The sequence below is a fragment of the Penicillium chermesinum genome (assembly GCF_028974085.1).
Source record: "Penicillium chermesinum strain IBT 19713 chromosome Unknown utg000004l:1.0-3345178.0:1.0-3348027.0, whole genome shotgun sequence".
Classification (NCBI taxonomy): domain Eukaryota; kingdom Fungi; phylum Ascomycota; class Eurotiomycetes; order Eurotiales; family Aspergillaceae; genus Penicillium; species Penicillium chermesinum.
The window spans coordinates 384,529-404,147 of NW_026695314.1; the positions used below are offsets into that span (position 1 = coordinate 384,529).

General features: G+C 52.2%; 6 protein-coding genes across 6 annotated transcripts; 3 read left to right on the forward strand and 3 right to left on the reverse strand.

Moving 5' to 3' along the window:
- Positions 1-37: 37 nt before the first annotated feature.
- N7468_005037 (C2 domain-containing protein) lies at positions 38-2,382 on the reverse strand (the record flags this gene model as incomplete). The annotated part of the gene is made up of 2 exons (XM_058474334.1): positions 38-1,876; positions 1,900-2,382. The coding sequence occupies 2 exons, from the start codon at positions 2,380-2,382 to the stop codon at positions 38-40; spliced, it is 2,322 nt and encodes a 773-aa protein (XP_058330074.1).
- Positions 2,383-5,135: 2,753 nt separating this feature from the next.
- On the forward strand, positions 5,136-7,906 carry atgI (autophagy protein ATG9; the record flags this gene model as incomplete). Its single annotated transcript, XM_058474335.1, has 2 exons — positions 5,136-5,488; positions 5,557-7,906. The coding sequence occupies 2 exons, from the start codon at positions 5,136-5,138 to the stop codon at positions 7,904-7,906; spliced, it is 2,703 nt and encodes a 900-aa protein (XP_058330075.1).
- A 1,859-nt stretch (positions 7,907-9,765) lies between these two features.
- On the forward strand, positions 9,766-12,642 carry N7468_005039 (class I alpha-mannosidase 1A; the record flags this gene model as incomplete). The annotated part of the gene is made up of 3 exons (XM_058474336.1): positions 9,766-10,802; positions 10,858-12,552; positions 12,606-12,642. 3 exons carry the CDS (start codon positions 9,766-9,768, stop codon positions 12,640-12,642), a joined length of 2,769 nt encoding a protein of 922 aa, XP_058330076.1.
- A 321-nt stretch (positions 12,643-12,963) lies between these two features.
- N7468_005040 (uncharacterized protein) lies at positions 12,964-15,616 on the forward strand (the record flags this gene model as incomplete). The annotated part of the gene is made up of 7 exons (XM_058474337.1): positions 12,964-13,003; positions 13,109-13,262; positions 13,374-13,413; positions 13,494-13,725; positions 13,779-13,879; positions 13,936-14,092; positions 14,151-15,616. 7 exons carry the CDS (start codon positions 12,964-12,966, stop codon positions 15,614-15,616), a joined length of 2,190 nt encoding a protein of 729 aa, XP_058330077.1.
- A 332-nt stretch (positions 15,617-15,948) lies between these two features.
- On the reverse strand, positions 15,949-16,821 carry N7468_005041 (uncharacterized protein; the record flags this gene model as incomplete). Its single annotated transcript, XM_058474338.1, has 1 exon — positions 15,949-16,821. One exon carries the CDS (start codon positions 16,819-16,821, stop codon positions 15,949-15,951), a length of 873 nt encoding a protein of 290 aa, XP_058330078.1.
- Positions 16,822-17,515: 694 nt separating this feature from the next.
- Positions 17,516-19,595, reverse strand: N7468_005042 (uncharacterized protein; the record flags this gene model as incomplete). Its single annotated transcript, XM_058474339.1, has 9 exons — positions 17,516-17,652; positions 17,708-17,861; positions 17,941-18,380; positions 18,501-18,552; positions 18,618-18,755; positions 18,811-18,966; positions 19,064-19,116; positions 19,210-19,285; positions 19,356-19,595. The coding sequence occupies 9 exons, from the start codon at positions 19,593-19,595 to the stop codon at positions 17,516-17,518; spliced, it is 1,446 nt and encodes a 481-aa protein (XP_058330079.1).
- Positions 19,596-19,619: the final 24 nt, after the last annotated feature.

Genomic DNA, 19,619 nt, shown 5'->3' on the forward strand with positions numbered 1-19,619 from the left:
AACGTTGCGGTCATGAGCCACAGTAGAGTCTCGAGTGTCATTGCGTTGAATCCTCGTCGTATAGCGTAGGTGGTTGGCAGTAGTCTCTCCTGTGGACCCCGTCAATCTCATCCTCGACGAGAGCTGAAATCCAGTCCACGGTAGAGCCAGAAACCTGGAAGATGTTAAGCAGCATCTCAGACAATTGGGTCAACTCAGAAGACATGACTTGGGCCATGTTGACAGTCAAGCCGTTAGTGAAATTGTGCAGGAGTTGCTTCAGAGGCTCATATTGTTCAGACATGAGGACTACTGTTTCTTCCAAGTGAGCCTTCATGAACATTTCTCCTATCGGCTGGTCATGATCATCCAGGATGGGCCACCACTTTTCCAGTCCCACGCCAGGGTCCAACTCATCCAAGCGCAAATCCACTCTCCCGATAATAGAGTCATTGGTGGACACTTCGATTTCGTCTAACATGTTTACAGCATTAACCCCCTGACCAGAGTAATTTCCATGCGCGATGAGCGTCCAATCTCTTTGGGCTGGGTTGAGGTTTTTGATCAAAATGGAGGCTTGCGAGAGGACCGGCGGCAGATCATTGAAAGTGAATTCTTCCCGCCAGAAGGGATTGGTAGTACGGTATTTCACAGCCGTCTTAGCACGAATTTCCCCGTCCAAGAGAACTTCCGTGTAGTAATCGCTGGCTTTGGGCGGAGAGGGAGCGGGATTTGCATGAGACCGAGACGTCTTACGGCTTCGTGGTGTCTCCTCATCTTTTGTACGGAAGAGTTTTGCTTCCGTTATTCTCAAGTGAAGGATCCTCTCAAAACGAAACATGCCACTCGAAGACGCCGATGAAGAAGACGCTCCCGCTTCGGGTGTTTTGTTGGGATCATCTTCTTCGGCCCCGTTTCCAGATGCCTTGGGTCCGTAAAGCTCGGGGATAGTGAACGCGCGTAGAAGAACGAACCAAGCCTCGAAGAGGATACGAGTTTCTAGAGCGAGGTAGATTGGACGCATCACTGCGTCAGGAACAGGATGAGCTGTATACTGCGGATAGATCGCGATGCAGAATTCGTCGTCAAGAACCGAGGAGTCGAGTTGTTGAACGGCACAGCGGGATAACTGGGAAAGTTGAATGAATGCGACCAGAGAAGGTTCATTCTCTGTGTAAAGTTTAAACCACCCATTCTCCTGTAAGGTACAGCTAACGTGCTGCCAGTTGGAGGAAAGAGCTCTGGATTGCCGATATGTAGAAACCCGGCGAGCTGAAGTAGGTCGGACACCGGCGGCGGATGGTTTGTCCCACAGAAGCATTTTGCCTACTTTGATGATCGCCGCAGCGCTCCCTGCTGCTTCATTTTGCGAAGCAGTCTCCGAATTCCGCCGCGGCTCGGGTATCCTCTTATCGCCAATGAGGACAGACTGAGGCTTGGTCATCTTGTTCTGGACGCCTTTAGGGCGGATTGGCTGCCAACAGAGTAGAGCTGCAAGCCAAGAATCGAACGTTTCGTTCACGTGAGGGCGTAATTGGATTCCAAGACCGGATGTAGATGTGTGGACACTGAGGTAGGTAGTTTGTAGCTCCGGGTCGAACAGCGATCGGACACGACAGCCACGAAGATCGGGAATCAACGTCTTTGCCAAGGCAGGTTCCCCCTTTGCTTGGTATATCAAACTTCCAGTAGCAACATTGATAGCGCAGTATCCAGATATCCACGAATTCGAAGACCAGGTAGAGTTAGATGCATCTTTGAATGACAGAATTCCATGCATCCGTCCACATGTAGTTTTCATCAATTGCAAAATTTTCGCCGCGTCGGTGTTTGAGATGGGAGACGCAAATGCTTCTTGGCTGTGGGCGACTGTGCTAGCTCGGCCGTTCCTGGAGATCTGCTGAGCCGCTGGCGGGACACGGCTTGGCCGATATAGTTGGGCGGTTGAATGGAAGGGAACCCTATCGAGTTTGAATCGTTCTCATCAGCCTCCACGGCCTTGAGCTTTGTAGAACTTGACGCATGAAGTGAATTGATCCGAGTCCGACTCTTCTGGGGTTTGGGCTCTTTCCGGTTCTCATCCATTGTCGCTGTTCGAGATCGGGTGCGCCTCGGGTTCATATCTTGTGTATCTTCCTCGCGTCGCTCGACAGTTCGGGATCGCATGGTAGTCCGAGGGGATGGCGCACTATGGTAATTAAGATAATCGGTATCGGATATAGGAGAATGCGACTCTGGGGTCACCGTTCGAATACCGGTGTCTCGAAACGTATCTGGGTACATCGCGGCGTGGCGGTCCCTGGAAGACTTCTTGCTCGGGTTGCGCTCCATGGGTGGGCGTTGAGGCAATGCCTGTTGCATTGAACTCCGCTTGAAATTCCCATTTGAGTTGTCCGCGTCCATTCTGGCCGTCACGCTATGAGGGGCGACCTGGCGTGCACGGGTATGCTCCTCCACCAAAGCGCGGCGGTCGGGAAACGGGACACCCGACACCACTTCAAAACCAAGGATTGTTGAGCCCACAAGCCCACTCAGTTAGGTATGCACAATTGAATATGATCGGATGATAGATTTTTTACGGCTATGAGGACACATGGAGACCGAATGCAGGAAGGGGGGCGGTGTCGTACATTCGGTCGAGCTGGCGGGAAGGGACACAAAGGGAGGTGCAGGTCACCGTTGTTTGTCTGAGGGCAGGGTCTAACAGAGTGTAAGCAAACAGATCCAGACCAGCAGCCGATGGCGTTATTAAATCTCAGACGCTGCCGGGCCAGATCTCGGGTCTGAGAGATTCGTTGGTGTTCGGGCCGTGATATCATCAAAGAGGGGGAGACGAGGGTCGAACGAGGTGGGCATAGAGCAGGCTTAAGTAGCAAGACGAGAGGCGGAAACAAGGAATTTTCAGAGACTGCCACGCGCCAAAAGAATCCACATACCTTCATCAGTCGCCTTTGAAATTGGGGGTGGGATCAGGACATGTATATGCCCGGGAGTTTGAGGGGGTGTCCTTTTGAGGACGTGGTTGTGCGAAATTGAATTCCAAGGGGGCAAAGAGAGACCGGGGAACGAAACCTCCAGGGCTGTAACCTCCTTGGTGACTAGATAAAGAAAACCCCTGGGGTGGGGGGGAAATTGATGGTGGGAGAAGAGGGGCGACTCGGAGAGAGGGAAGAGGGGAGGAGTGTGGATAGCGGAGCTGAAGAGTATCAAGGGAAACCGCCTTTGCTCTTTCTCTCTCTCGTTATTGACCGCAAGTCCAACACTGGGATTTCAATCTTCATAAAGTAGAAAATAACAATTATAGAGGTGAAAAGGGGATCAGCCGAATCCAGGAAAATTGTGAATTATCTGAATTTGTGAGATTATCATCTATTTTGCCCTTTTCGTCCTAAACCTGTAGGGTACGCCTCATGGACCTCTCCACGACTGGGACCAAACGGATTGATCTGGATCCTTTTGGAGCTATTTGGGTTTCCGAGTCAGGTTTGAACAGCCCGTTTCTTCCGGCTATCCAATATGCGACCAAACCCCTAAGCCTTCGAGAAGTTGAGCACAGTCCAATGGGGCAACGGCCGGGGGGCTCTAGAGTTGGCCATGAGCGGCTGGAAGGCGTTTCTCCTTCCAGGGATCCGACTGTGGAATATGCTCATGGGATTGGAATGGAAATTCAGCTGAATTGTGGATCTTCTTCGCAGCGTATAGAAAACATGGGTTGTAGATTAGCCTTGCAATTATACTTCTCTTTAAGTTACTACTCGGGATTTCCGAATGTCCGAAGGTGCGTTTTCTGGGGTGCGTGATTTTGGAGGTCAACAGTTTCTAGAATTGCATAAATTTTTTTTCGGCCTGAAATATAGGTAGTATTTCCCGTCAGCCCAATTGATTATTGGCCATTTGCCCTCCGGGAATTGCGTGGCACTTCTCCAGAGAGGCAATGAAGGGGGCCCTTAATCTTGAGTGGGAATGGACCGTAGCGAATCATCAGCCCGAACCACGAACGGTCGCAGAGTCATGAGCTTGTCGATCAGACCCTCTTCTCGGAGATGTTAGCCCCAAACCCGCCGTGAGAATTCATTCAGTACGATTTGACGCGCTCCCTGGGGCTTTCTATCCACCCAGCGACTAGTTACCACACTAATCTCGACTTTTGCCTCAACATTGATTAATCGAAAGTCTGCCATTGAGCGATGGCACGGTCACCCAAAGGACTGATGCTCGAAGCCACCCAAGTTGATACGAAGAATAACGAACTAACCACCCTATCCGCGTTAATAATCACAAATCCCAATTAGGGGCAACTACCGAGGCGTCAGCGTTGGAAGTGGATGCTCCTGCGGAAAGGGGTATGTCATAGCACCCTGTTTCAACGGCATGGACGCTTTGTATATCCCTCGGGCATCTGCCCAATCTTCCCAGAACCAAGTCAGGAATGCCGCTAGTGGATTCGCGCGTCAGCAGACAGGCCCTGTGGCTATGTGCGACTTACCTAAAACCCGAACCCTAGTCACAAAGTCCTGGGAGGACCTGCAATCGGTATCATTGTGAGCTCTAAAGGGAAAGAGAGCTAAACCAAAGCGAGGAATAACACAATCTATTTGTCCGATCCTTCAGCGAATACAGTTATCACTGTCACCGGAAGAAAAGCCGCGAATGAAGCGGTGACTGCTAAATACCCGTGAGCCCATATAAAGGGTTGGCGCCTCTCGTAGATATTTGGAAACAAGACAGAAGTACAGATACATCCGGGCGTTCTAGAAGGGCAGCTGGTGGGCAGAGGAACCTGGAATCTTCCCGGACCCCGCATGGGCCCGTTTTGGCCTTTGTGCCTTTGTGCCTGAGGGCCTGAGGCGGTAAGGCTGCGAGACCGTGACGCCTCCACCCTTATGTCATAAGGTCGATCAGCTGTACAATATGCCAGAAAGGCAGAGGCCCTGCATGATCAGATGCTCGTGATCATCTTTTTGCTTTGAAGCCGCTGCCTCCGTGGGTGCTTGAATTATCTCTTACCTGTTCATACTCTCGTATTTTGAAAAGAGATACGCTCTTCGTGGAGATCGTACCTCCGCGTCTTCTTGTTGACCTCGTCAGAACCACCGAATGGCAGATGGCGACGAACCTTGAGAGCTCTGCGTCGAAGCCTGTCTGATACGACGATGATGTCCTCAAACATACTATCGCGGTTTCTGCCGCCCACAGACTCGCCATCGATATACGAAGCTATGCGCCAGCACGATGCCGCCTCTGACTCCTCCGATATCGAAGAGCGTGCGGGGATGGCCCCGGGAGAGGATCATTTCAATGACGGGGAGCTGGAGGAGGCACTGGCGGATGCAAGAGACAGTGGGATGTCTAGCCCAACGGCTGCTGCACCGAAGCAGCCACAACAGGAATCCCAGAGCTCGCCGTTGATGTCGCGCCGCGGCAAACACTATAGACCGCGGTGGATGACGCAGGCGTCCCCCCGAGGTTATGACTTGGAGGAGCCCGATGAAGATGTCCCTATGTCATTGTTAGTAGAGGGACACGATGACGAGGAACTGCGTTCGCGACTTCCTCCCCGCCGCAAATGATGCCTAGCCGCTCCAGAACCCCCAGCCCGCGACCTTCTCCTCAGCGCCCTCTTCGGTGGGAAACACCGCGCGATCGGCACGCAAGTGTTGACAATCGCCATGCGATGTCTCGCCTGCTGACTAGGCAACACCTTTCTCTCGCAAATGTCGATCCCAAAACAAAAGCCATGTGGCGATGGGCTAACGTGGAAGACCTGGATAACTTCCTGAAGGATGTATACACATATTTTCTCGGGAATGGATTTTGGTCTATACTCCTAGTCCGTGTCCTGAATCTTCTCACTTTTGGGTTCGTGGTTGGATTCTCGACTTTCCTCACCAACTGCGTCGACTATCACAAGGTAAGGGGCAGCAAGTCTTTGGACGAGATCTTGGTCCCGAAATGCACATCAAACATGTCTGGCACTTCACTGTTTCTGTTATGGCTGTTTAGCTTCTTTTGGATCGGCAAGCTCTTTGAATACTTGCTGGATATCCGACGGCTATCCCATATGCATGATTTTTACTATCATCTTTTAGGAATATCCGATCCCGAGGTCCAGACAATCTCATGGCAAGAGGTAGTCCGCCGCTTGATGTTACTTCGAGATTCCAATCCGTCCACGGCAGCAGCTGTATCTTCTAAGCATCGACGATTCCTCGGCAGCCAGTCAAAGCAGCGAATGGATGCTCACGATATCGCGAACCGCCTCATGCGCAGAGAGAATTACATGATTGCCCTCATTAACAAAGACATCTTGGATCTTACACTGCCAATTCCATTCCTGAGGAACCGACAGTTGTTCTCTCGAACATTAGAATGGAATCTCAACTGGTGTATTATGGACTATGTCTTCAACCAGCAGGGCCAACTTCGTACATTCTTTCTAAAAGATGTTAACCGACGAGCGCTAAGTGAGGGTCTCAGACGACGGTTCATCTTCGCCGGAATCATGAACATTTTTGTCGCGCCATTTATCGTGATCTACTTCTTGATGCATTACTTCTTCCGCTACTTCAATGAGTTCAAAAAGAACCCATCTGAGATTGGATCTCGTCAGTACACACCCTTGGCCGAATGGAAGTTTCGGGAGTTCAACGAACTATGGCATCTATTCGAGCGTCGGATCAACATGTCTTACCCATTCGCAAGTCGCTATATTGACCAATTCCCCAAAGATAAGACAGTCCAAGTTGCTCGTTTTGTCTCATTTATTTCAGGGGCATTGGCTTCGGTCCTTGCCCTTGCCTCTGTAATAGACCCCGAACTCTTCCTTGGATTTGAGATCACCCCCGATCGTACCGTGCTCTTCTACCTAGGTGTTTTCGGTACCGTTTGGGCTGTGTCTCGAGGAATGGCCCCCGAAGAGACTGACGTTTTCGAGCCGGAATATGCTCTCCGAGAACTAATTGGCTTCACTCATTATTTTCCGGCATCCTGGAATGGACGCCTGCATAGTGACGAGGTGCGCAAAGAATTTGCCGTCCTCTACCAGATGAAGGTTGTCATCTTCCTCGAAGAGATCCTCAGCATGATATTCACCCCCTTCGTCTTGTGGTTCAGTCTCCCGAGATGTAGTGACCGGCTGATCGATTTCTTTCGTGAATTCACCGTCCATGTAGATGGCGTTGGCTATCTTTGCTCCTTTGCTGTCTTTGATTTCAAGAAAGGATCTAACGTCATGACACCGGGTCAAGGAGCTGGAAAGCAGGACCCACGGGAAAACTATTTCTCTACCAAGGACGGCAAGATGTTAGCATCCTACTACGGGTTCTTGGACCATTATGGGACCAACAACCAACAGACCAGTCATCGGCCATTCCACCCTCCTCCAGGCTTGCCAACGCTCGGGTCCCCGTCATTAGCAGGTCTTCCAGACCGCTTTGACCCCCAGCCATCACGGCCAGGGACCTTTGGCCAATCTCTTGCGGCATCGAAGTTTCGGTCGATGGCCGCGGGAGAGAACCGCTCCCCAGCTCCATCTATGCTCCTCGACCCACACCACCAACCTTCTTCGTCCGGGTTTCGCCCCGCGGGCCGGACAGCTCCCTACGCGCGTTCTCGGCTTGCGAGATCGCAATATCCGATGGACGGTCATAATGAAGACGATGAGTTTCCATCCCAAACTAATCCCCGAGGTTCGGGGACCCGGGCTCGTGGTACGGCGACAGGTGGTTCCAGTGGCGGCATTGGCACGGACGAGAGCAATTTGGGCGATTCATGGCGTATGAATCCGATTGGGAAAGAAGATGATGCCGAAAACGGAGCCGGGGGTGAGAACATAGATGATATTGCTGGCAATGCCGGTGTTCTAGGTCTTATCCAGCAGTTCCAGAAAGCGAACACTGATGGACGGCGGCCCACGGTGGGGATATAGAGCGAGCCGTCACCTGCTTGTTGGCCTTATGACATGACATTGGCTCGGAGTTTGGCGTGTTTCTTCCAGCTTAGATATTCCTGATATTGAACACCCCGTGAAATACGAATAGAATTGAAACGCCGAACATGCTCTTTCCACTATATTGTTGAGCCACAGGCCTTCCTATCGAAAGTGTAGCCCAGGCTGTGGCGCAGGATATTGGCAACGAGTTTCCATTACTGTTACCATTTAGTGTGGGGGAGAATGGGCACGCACGCAGGAGCAATGGTCTGCTCCTCGGCCGTGTTGCGGGTACTAAGGTTCTGGTCATCAAGCCAGACTAGCTTTTCCGATACTTCGCTACTCTGGGGTTCTTCCTGGGGGGAGGAGAAAGGGATGAAGGACAGTCTTAGACAAAGTCATGACGAATTGGGCGGAGCGGATTGAATCTGGGGATTGAGATGTCCATGAGCATGGGGTGATCGGGGAACCAAATGATTTCAAGAGGCTGACGCAGCTATTCACTGGGAGAAGTATGGTCTTCCAACGTTATAGTAGAAGTTCTCTCAAAGTTGGTAGGCAAGTTCAGGGGGAAACGGTGCTAATGCAGACTCGGGGAATCTTCAAGTTTACAGCTGGTCCTTACTAGTGGGATTTGTTGAAAAGATACTTTCATTCTATAAAGACATGAAATGGGTAACCCGAGCTGATCGATCAATATCAGTGGTCAAGGCCTTACAGGGTTTTTCGATCGACTTCATCGGTCGTTATGACTACAACATTTAGGGCGCCTTAGAACGAGTTAGGTGGATTCGCTGCCGCATACTAGTAGATTTCAAAACAACCTCGGTACAAAGCCACTCAGGTTCGATAAGGCTGGTATTACCCAGGTAGCACTAGTAGTACTAGTCCTGGCTGGGTAATACCCTTCAAGTTTTAGACCCGAGTTTCTTCTAGTAACAGACAAGCACACAGGGGAGATCATGTTTATTGCAATGCTTCCCCCTTTCAGTACAGTTCTTGGCAAATGGAACCCCACGCGACGGAGCGTATTCATTGGCGGGAACTATAAAAATCTGTATCGGAGCCCGCGAGGATGCACAGCAGGTCAAAGCCGTTGGAGAATCAGGCCCCCCAAACCCGTGGATAATCCGTGGCCTCAGCACGGAATGTTGGATCAAGGTGAATCTCGACATTCTACTGTACCCGGCAGAGCCGGAAGATCAACAGGATCAGGAAGATGATAGGTCGATCACGAAACACCCTTGCTGATCCTTCGGAGCCCTCCCTGGGAGAAGACCCATGATGGGAAAGTACGTAGCAATTGCTGCAACAACACTGAGCCCGGTGATTGGGCATCCCCTTTCAGCCTTTCTCTCAGTGGACGGAGCGGCGGGCCTGAAGACCATTCAGTCTTGGCTGTGGCGGTCGAGAACTCCGGGTCCGCTTCGTATTGGGGGTCCTTGGGTATCGACTAAACTTCGGGCTACGTATCATGGAGCCCCTGGCTTGCGATCTAGAACACGGCTGAGATAAACCTTTCAAGATAACGGGCTCAAGCGGCGCGAGAAAAGTACTATCTCAAAGAGTTCAGTGTTTCCGTAAGGCACACCACCGTATTTTCATGTGCAGATACGATTTCGGGTGCTAACCTCCGCTTACCCTCTTCCCCAAATGTGCTCGAATCCGATTGATCCAATCCCTCGAGACCCATCAGATGTGGATCCTCCGCAGATTGCCTGTGGGGTCTCGTGATCAAAGGGTCCCGATGCGCTTCGTGTTTTCGAGATTTTGATTCTGGTTTTGGCCTCTTTATCCAATCCCTTCGATCCATCTTAATATATCACTCTCCCTCACCCCAGGGAGACGAAACTACCATGTTTCGCGCCCGTCGTTATCGGGTTCTCCTGGTGTTTGCCGCTGCCTTCGTGCTGACCTTCCTCCATTTCGCCCGGTCGCGCGACTGGAGCGCTACCATAATCGAATCCCCTGAAGTTTACCCTCCCAGCACACCCCCTGCATCCTTCAAGCCCGCCGAAGACAGCAAGTTTTCTCAACCTCCGCCCGAATATGCCCCGCCCGGGGGCTCCAAGCAGCCTGAGAAGCTAGAGGCACCAGCTGTCCCCGGCTCAGCTAAGGGAGATACTAACAAGGTCACCGGCTCCACTTCTTCCAGCAATGGATACGATCAGTCGTACTCGGCAGGCGCGAAGGATTCTACTCAAGAAAAAACCGATAAGAGCCTTACTACCCCCGAGACCGACAAATTTACCGGCTCAGGCTCGACTACGCTCCTCGAGGAGCAGGACACCGGCGGTCCAGGCCGAGCAAATATCAAACCGCAACCTGGCGAGACACAGGAATTTTGGAGGAAGTTCCCGGAGCGATTCCCCGTGAACGCAGATGATCTGATTAAGCTGCCGAAGGGGCAGACGAAGTCAATCCCGAAGATCCAGGCGAAGTTCAAGGACGAGTCGACTTCTGAGAAGCAGGAGCGCGTCCAGCAATTGAGCACCGTTAAGGCGGAGTTCAGCCATGCTTGGGCCGGATACAAGAAGGTGGCCTTTGGTCATGATGAGCTCCGGCCGCTTTCTTCGGCGGTTGAGGATCCGTTCAATGGCTGGGGTGCGACGCTTGTTGATGCACTTGATACTCTGTGGATAATGGAGTTGAAGGATGAATTCTCCGAGGCGGTGGACATGGTCAAAAAGATTGATTTTACCACCTCCGCGCGCGAAAATATTCCTGTTTTCGAGACTGTTATCCGCTATTTAGGTGGCTTGCTGGGCGCTTATGATATCTCTGGACAGCGATACCCCGTTCTTTTAGAGAAGGCCGAGGAGCTTGCGGGAATTTTGATGGGCGCGTTTGACACTCCCAACCGCATGCCTGTTTTGTACTACCGTTGGACACCGTGAGTGTTCCTCCAACCACACCTTGAGAGTCCAATTAACGTTAACATATTATAGTGAACATGTTGATCGTCCTCATCGAGCATCAGGCAAGGCCGCGCTGGCTGAAATTGGCTCGCTCTCTTTGGAATTCACTCGCTTGGCTCAGTTAACCAAGCAAGACAAGTACTACGATGCCGTTGCTCGCATCACCAACCAGCTCGAGAACATGCAAGATGAGACCACGATTCCTGGTCTGTGGCCTATGATTGTGAATGCACAGGGATGTCCCAAGTATTCAACCCCGGTGCCGCCGAGCCACGGCACCCTTGCGCCTTTGCAAGGGGAGTCCCATGCCTCGGAGAAGACTCATGTGGGCAAAACGTCCACTCGGCAGGACAACATAACCGCTCCCGCAAGTGTGCAGCATAAGTCGTATGCTGTACCGACCGACCTGGCAAGCTACTTGAAGCTGGTGTCTCGTGACATAGAGCTTGGTTTCACTGAAGCAGACGCTGAGCCCGCTCCCTATGCTATCTCTCAGCAAAGCAGCAGTAACAGTGACAGTACCAGTTTCACCGATGCCTCGGAAACCGAAAATGGCAAGTGTGACAGTGGCTTGATGCTTCCCACTGCATCGCGAGACAACAAGTATACAGTGGGAGGGATGGCAGACTCAACCTACGAATACTTGCCCAAGGAGTTCCTTTTACTTGGTGGTGTGAACGACCAGTATAAAAGCATGTATAGCAAGGCGATTGACGCTATTCGCAAGAACCTCTTGTTCAAACCTATGGTCAAGGGCAAGCACGACATCCGGTTCATAGCCTCAACAGCTGGCCTAGAGTTCTCTAAGAAGGGGTCTGACGTTTCCTCTCAATTGATTTATGAGGGTCACCACCTTACGTGTTTCGTCGGAGGCATGGTAGCGCTTGGTGCCAAGGTCTTCGAAATCGACAGCGATATGGACCTTGCAGCAAAGCTCACTGACGGCTGTGTGTGGGCTTACGAATCGACTACTACAGGAATCATGCCCGAGCGGTTCCGTGTTCTTCCATGTGACAAAGAGCGATCTTGCGAATGGGACGAGGCCCGTTACTTAAAAGAAGCACAGAAGTATAGCCACTTCGCAGCAGAGTCCGACAAGGCTCAATTCCGGACGGGCGAAAGCGCGTACGGCCAGCGCGTCAAGCTAGCCAATGATGCCAAGTCACAAGAAGCTGGCTCTAGTGAGTCAGGTGTTCCCCTGCCTATGCCTGGCTCCTTGAACCCCCATGACAGTGGTGCCGGCTTGAAGCGGAATGGGATTGCGGCCGTAAGCAGCGTCTCAAGCTTCAGTAGCGCCGTCAGCACGGCCACCGCGCGTCCACGACCTACTGGTGGAGTTGAGCCACGCGCGCCACCCGGCGTCCCCCCATCTTCGCCTGTTCTTGGCCAGACCCAGTCCGATCACTCGGATAGTCCCTTGCCTCCCCCAGGCATGGTAAGTATCGCCTCCACCGAGTACCTCCTTCGGCCTGAGGCGATCGAGTCAGTCTTCATCATGTACCGTCTGACGGGCGACGACGCATGGCGACAGAAGGGCTGGAAAATGTTCCAGGCCATCTCAAAAGCCACTCGGACCGACCTGGCCAACGCTGCTATCCAAGACGTGATGTCTTCGAAGCCTACGCACAAGGACTCGATGGAGTCTTTCTGGCTGGCCGAGACCCTAAAGTACTTCTACCTTCTCTTCAGTGACCCTAGTGTGGTGGATCTGGATAAATACGTACTGTGAGTATCACCCTTGGCCCTCGATTTCTGGCCTCAAGGCTAACTCGGTCTAGGAACACCGAAGCGCACCCGTTCCTGCGCCCGCTGTAGAACATGTATTTAGGATTGGGGATTTCTGCATAATGATACCAGCAAAAATTGTATATATTATTTGTCTTTGTGTTTTTTGTTTTTTTTTTTCCCCCTCCCACAAGTTCTGCTTCTAAACACGTACTTAAAATCCGCATCACCACTTAAATATGAACAGTCGTACTGATGACGGTATGTTTGTAGTTTTTTTTTGGGAGGGACCCGCAGTGGAACTTGCACCGTTCCCCGCCTCCAAGACATTCCGCATCTCTAACCTCCCCAAGACAGAGGACGGCATGAGTGTTCTGATCCTCTGCCGAAGACGCAGTTCGAGCTCGGGAAATGGAGCACGAGGCCTTGGAGCCCGAGCAGTTCTGGGATGGTACGTGACACCTACGGTCTTGGAAATGACATCGTCCTCTGTTTTGTTTGGCATTGAAGCCGTTCGGCGATCTCCCACGCGCACAGCCCAATTAACACCTTCCAGAACTCGAAGCCATAGTATCCAGACCCTGCGAATCAGAAGACTCTATCGACGATGCCCTGCGAGCGTATCTAAGCCTGACAGCCGAGCATAAAGGTGACAACCTCCCTTCGTCAGCGCCCGATGACGCAGGCCCGCCTACTAGCGTGTTTATCCGGTTTAGGCGGTGACTGACAGTATATGCCCCAGGTCAATTTCTTCGGTCGGACTGGGATATCTCGAATTGCTCGTATAAGCTCTTTGTGTCGGGGATCTTTTCGGCCCATAGCGACTATGTGCGCCGGCAGATTATCTACGGCCTCTTGCAGGTATGGCCCGCTAGGCTGGCCCACTTCCTGACGGGCATGATCTATGCACAAAGTTTGGCTAATGTGATTTGCGTTATTAGGAAGATGACCCGAATATCCTACACATGATTGCGTCGTTCTTGCTATTCGATGGTCGGCAAAATGAAGCAGCACTGCAGATGATGAATGAGGAGGGTGTCTTTGCGAGGCTTCTGGAGCTGATCCAAACCCTCCGAAGAGATGAAACGGAGGATAGCGCAGGACTTCATCGCTTGCTGATGGACTTACTCTACGAGATGTCGAGGATTCAACGAGTTAAGATCGAGGACTTGGGTATGTGCTCTTCTTGGATATCTATGCGGTGGGGCTGACCGTTCGACTAAAAGTGCTCGTGGATGACAATTTTATACGCTGTTTATTCGATATTATTGAGGATTTGTCCTACGACGTCACCGACCCCTATCATTATCCCGTTATCCGCGTGCTGGTGAGCGTTCTCAAGATGTTGTTACCTGGCTTGGGTGAAATGCTGATGCTGGGCAGCTTGTTTTGAATGAACAATTCATGATATCAGCCCACGATCCCGTTGATGGACCGTCACCAAACAAACTGACAAACAAGGTCATCAAGGTCTTGACCATGTATGGTGGCTTATACAAGACTTTCGGCGAGAACATTATTCTGCTGATCAACCGCGAAGGTATGTCAAAGACAATTCCATGTCAATTACCGGCCATAACTAAGAATGATCTTCACAGCGGAAACATCACTGCAGCTGCTTACGCTCAAGTTACTCTACTTGATCTTTACCACCCCTAGTACATATGAATACTTTTTTACCAACGATCTCCATGTGCTGGTCGACATTTTGATTCGAAACTTGCTCGATCTTCCCGAGGAAGCCGCAGCACTTCGCCATACCTATCTCCGTGTTTTATACCCACTTTTAGCACACACACAGTTAAAGAACCCTCCACACTACAAGCGCGAAGAGCTCAGGAAGCTACTCAACCTTCTTGTGCGGGGCCAAATATCATATGGGAATGAGTCAGAGAGAGAAAAGATGCTTCATTTCGAAGAAGTCGATGAAACCACACGCCGGCTCGTTAGCAGATGCGCGACAGTGGACTGGTTGCGTGACATTGAAAGCCCCAGCACTCCTGATACTCCTACGTTGGAAGTTCCTACAACCATCGACACCGTACTCGAGGAGACTGCCGAACGAGATTCGCCTGTCGAGTTTGGAGAACCGCTTGACGCAACAGCTCCTCTCTCTCGATCGAGTACTATACCTGATTCACCCAGCGCCGTTTCGCCGACCCGGATGGATTCATTAGACTCGCGCGCTTCCTCTGAAGCTCCGGAAGCCCGACGAAAGTTGAGTGCAGTAGCGCACTTGGGAATGAACCTTGAGCCCGCAACTTCGTCATCTCTCAGCGTCCACGCCGTCGCTGCCCAACATGAGAAACCAGGAATCATTACCCCAAGCCGCAGAGATGGGCATATTGTTCCCGAACTCACAGCACAACCACCGAGCACTCGCCCACCAAAAGTCAAGCCCGAACCACCAAAAGCTCGTCGCTGGCGAGGTCGACGACTCACAGCTGAGGACGGTGACCAAAGTACTATTCCAGAAGGCATTGAAGTTAGTTCGGTCTCCGCAACCCATACACCAACCACCATATCCCCAAGTGCCAACCTACCAAGAGATCGTCGCGACTCCAACCCTACCACCACAGCACACCTCGTTCCCCCAGTCCCCGCGCTACGCCGCTCGGCCTCAAATCCACCTCCTGCTTTACCGCCACCCAGGCGCTCAAGTCAGAATACTCCTTCTTCCAGCCACCACCGACCAATGCCTCCTGCGTCACCAACACCCTCATTGCCAACGTCAGGGAAGCACGGTGTCAAGCCACTCCCGCCCAAGACGCGTCGCTGGGGCCGTGGCAAGGCACAGCATGCAGCAACAGACTCGGTCGAAAGCAAAGGTAGTAATGGTAGTAGTGGGACTCAGAACGAGGCTGATATTGTCGCTGAAACGGTCCTGCCAGAGATCCAGCCGCCGAGCGCTGCTCACGATTCAATCTTGGTAGACCCATTCTCGCCGACTTCGCCCACGTCTCCTACTTTATTGGCTCCTGGTGAGCATGATCATGACGACGGGAATGGTAATGGGGGGCCTGTTAGTGTGGAAGAGGCGCTGAAGAATGTATCTATGCATTGATTGCATTGATTTGGTATATTTTGGTATATTTTGGTATATTTATATATATATCCAAATTAAATGCTCTAGATCTTCATTTTTGACATTTGAATAGCCTACAGTCTTTCCTCCAGATTGAATGAACAAACGTATATCATACCTCGGAAAGAGCAGCAAAATGAATGTATAGTCCACTAGATATCTTTGACTAGACTTAGGACTTGACCGACAAACAAGAACCCGGAGCACGGATAACCAATTGAAAGCGCTCAAAACACAATATAAGTACAAGGCCATCAGCCCTCGAAGCAAGACCAGAGCATGCACCCCCTCTAAGCCGGTATTCCCCCGTCCTAAATCTTCAACCCATAGCTCCTCCCCACCCCCAGCACCGAGTTCCCCCAGAAAGAAAGACACTGCGAAACAGCATCCACCTTAAGCTTCAACGCATCCCGATCCTCAAACCTCCTCGCCACAAACTCCGCCGTCTCACTCATCTCCTCCGTTGGGTCTCTGGTCATAACCACCTCGGCACTAGCATAGATCCCGGCCACCGCAGCGCGGCGCGTATACCACGACGCATCGACCGCGGTATCCCCCGCCAAGGACACGATATCGTTTGCCAGCGCATGCAGCTCCGCCAGCGAGAGCGGGATATTGCCCAGCAGCGACATTTGGGCCAGCGCGTCCGCCCAGTGCGCCTTGATCTCTCTGTTCAGGCGCAGGCGCTCGAGGACCAGGATGCGGACCTTGTCGTCGACGGAGAGGTCCTGCGGGGCGAGGCCGCGGGCGGCGGCGGCGGCGGGGAAAAGGGCCGCTTCTTCGACTTTGGCGCGGAGGAGGCCGCGGCGGCTGGCGAGCCAGAAGAGGACGAGGTCGAACTCGGCGCGGGGGAGGAGCTGGGTGGAGACGGAGAGGAAGCCTGCGTCTTGGGCGCCGAGGGTGAGCGATGTCGCGGTGAAGCCGTGGGTGGGGACGTGGACGAGTGCCGCGGTCAGGATGGCGGTTTGGCTGTTGGTATATTCGTGGGGTGGGAGGCGTGGGTGGAGAGGGGAGTGGTACTGGCGGGTTGGCGTATGGGGTGTTCGAAGCTTGGGAGCCTGAGAGGAGCGGGATTGCGTGGGGACTGGGAAGAGAGGGGTGGAGGAGATCGAGCGGAGTGGAAGGGAGACTTTCGATTGAGGGATGGCAGTCCGCCGTGGAGCAAGGCGAGCGATTGAGGCCATGGTGGGCGTCGAAGTGAGTATCGTCGGATCGACGGGGGAGTTTGAGGTTTAAGTTGATACTAGAATGGTGGTGGGGCTTCTGGCGAACAGCGGGGCCAATTAGGAGCGAGGACGGAGTGTATAGCAATGCATTACGTTTTGTGCCTGTAGGTCATATATCTTCACTTCACTTATAGTAACTATAACACTTTTATGCCTGGTTCGACACTGAGGGAGAATAAATATCTGTTCATTGAAAGCCCATTTATCTTGACATTACGAGTCGGCATTGTATTGTATCGCGGTTTTGATTGACCCTGGAATTAGGGATTGAGGGCACCAGCGGGGAGAAATTGCAACCTGGAAGGATTTTCAAGAAGTATGTCATGGACTCAAGTCCCTTTCGTCTTCAATTTTGTTATTATGGCCATTTCCTCGGCTTACATTGGTAGATATGGAAGTGACCATGGTGAAATACATTTCAAACTTATCGTAACTTCTCGCGAGAGCATCCCGGCAGCAAAATGTATGTGTTAACCCAGACCCTCACGAATACAAACTTCCATTTTCCAAATCACGCGATAACTTGAGTTTTTGATAGGGGCATAATAAGGGAATCATTGAAAAGCAAAATCAGGAGAACAATAAGATCAGGCTCCTAAAACCCCTAAAATCACAAACTGGAAGAACCTCAGGAAGACCAGAACCCAAATCTTTACATGATCTGGTCCTGGGTGATGCCGCCAGTAGGCTCTGGACCATCCATCATCTCGGGGCCGGGGCCTGCGTTCAGGTACTTGACGAAGGTAATACCCAGAGGGCGTCCGCCGTACTGGTAGCCGGTGAACTTGGCTGCATGACAATTAGCTTTCAGTGTGGAACAGCCATGCAAAAGGGCAGGGCTTACCGATAGCAGTCTCAGCAGTGTCGGGAGTGTCGAACTCAACAACTCCAGTGCCACGGGAACGGCCATTCGCTTCATACTGGATCTCGGCCCGCTCAACTTTGCCGATGGTCGAGAAAAGATCGATTAGGTCTTCGTTGCAAGTGGACCAGGGGAGCTGTTCAGAGAAACAAAGAAAAAAAAACATTAGGCATCGGAATCCGAAGTTAGTTTTGGCCAAGCTCTGGGGAACTTACATTGCGCACGTAGATGACAGCGCTTTTGTCGCCGCCAGAGGTAGCATAGTCGGTGAAAGGATTTGGTGGGCCAGAGGGAGCTGGAGCGTTGTCGAAACCAGGGCCACCGAAACCAGGACCGCCGCCAAAGCCGCCACGGCCACCATAGCCTCCGCCAAAGCCTCCACGACCTCCGAAACCTCCGCGACCACCAAAGCCACCGCCGCGGCCACCGAAACCAGGGCCGCCGCCGAAGCCGCCACGACCTCCGAAGCCTCCACCACTTCCAGCAAAACGATCTTCGCGGACCTCAAGTGGGCGTCCCTGCCATTCGTATCCGTTGAATTGACTGATGGCGTTGCGAGCATCATCGGGGTGTTCAAAGGCAACAATTCCGGATCCCTTCGGACGGCCGGTGGGATCGGTATGGACGTCTGCGCGAATAACCGCACCCTGCTGGGCTGGATGGAGAAACTCAAATTAATTGGAGTCCCGCTTACAAAGGAAAAGAACAAATGGGCTTGGGAGGAGAAAGGGGGTTTGGCGACAAGACTGTCAAGAGCCAAAAATATTGAACTTACCAGCTTGACGGAACAGATCCTTCAAGTCTTGCCAGCCCACATTGAAAGGGAGCTAGATTGACTCGTTAACACTGGTGAAACACAATTAGTAGAGAAGGAGGGGGGTGGGAGACAAACGTTAGACACGTATAGCTGACGACCAGGTGCACCGCCCCCTGGTCCACCGCCATATCCACCACCGAAGCCGCCGCGGCCTCCACCACCGAAATCCCCGCGCTGGGGTCCGCCGATGAATCGAGGTTCGGCTTCACGGTCCTGGTCCTAGTCAGCACCTGGATTCCCCATGATCTCAAACGTATGTTCCGCATACCTCGCGCACATAAACGAGACGACCCATCAAATTTTGGTTACTGAGCGTGTTGACAGCATTTTGTGCTTGGTCCCTTGTTGCGTATTCCACAATCCTGGTGCCTAGATTAGCAGTTGTTTTATGCATGGCGTATTTCGAAGTGGCGTACCCGCATCCCTACAAAGCCATGCGGCCATCCCGTCAATTTCCAGTCCATGCAAGTAGAGTAAAAAAAAACCAAAAAGACCACAAGTCTTCACACATAGGTGCCCACCTTCGACATTCCATTTGGAAGAAGTAAAACATCGGCAAAGAGAACCTCTCCGGCTGTAAGACGCGCCTCACGGCCAACGATTAGTATTCATCCAACACCGCATGAAACTCAAGTCAAGCCCCTCCAAGAAGGCCATCCTGACTTACCCTGCCGCATGAAATCTTTGAGATGGTGCCACTTGACATCATATGACAAGTTGCCCACATAGACACGACGGTCTTGCTGAGAGGAGTCGCGAACAGATTGCATCATGTTTTCCTTGTTGACGGCACGATCGGCGCGATCCTCGTACGGTCTGCCTTGCGCGTAACCACTGCGTGAAGCGTAGGGGGGAACCAGAAGGACCAGGCCCAGAAGCGCTCAGAGGCGAGCGAGAGCGGCGGTCGTTGCGGCGGTAGTCGTCGCGAGAGCGAGAGCGACTGCGCGGTGAGTAGGAACGGCGGCTACGTCGAGGACTGCGCGAAGAGCGGCGGCGGGGAGATCGGGACCTCTCACGCTTCATGTAGTCAGAATTGGGGTAGTTGGAAGACATGATGGTCCACGCGATTACGAAAAG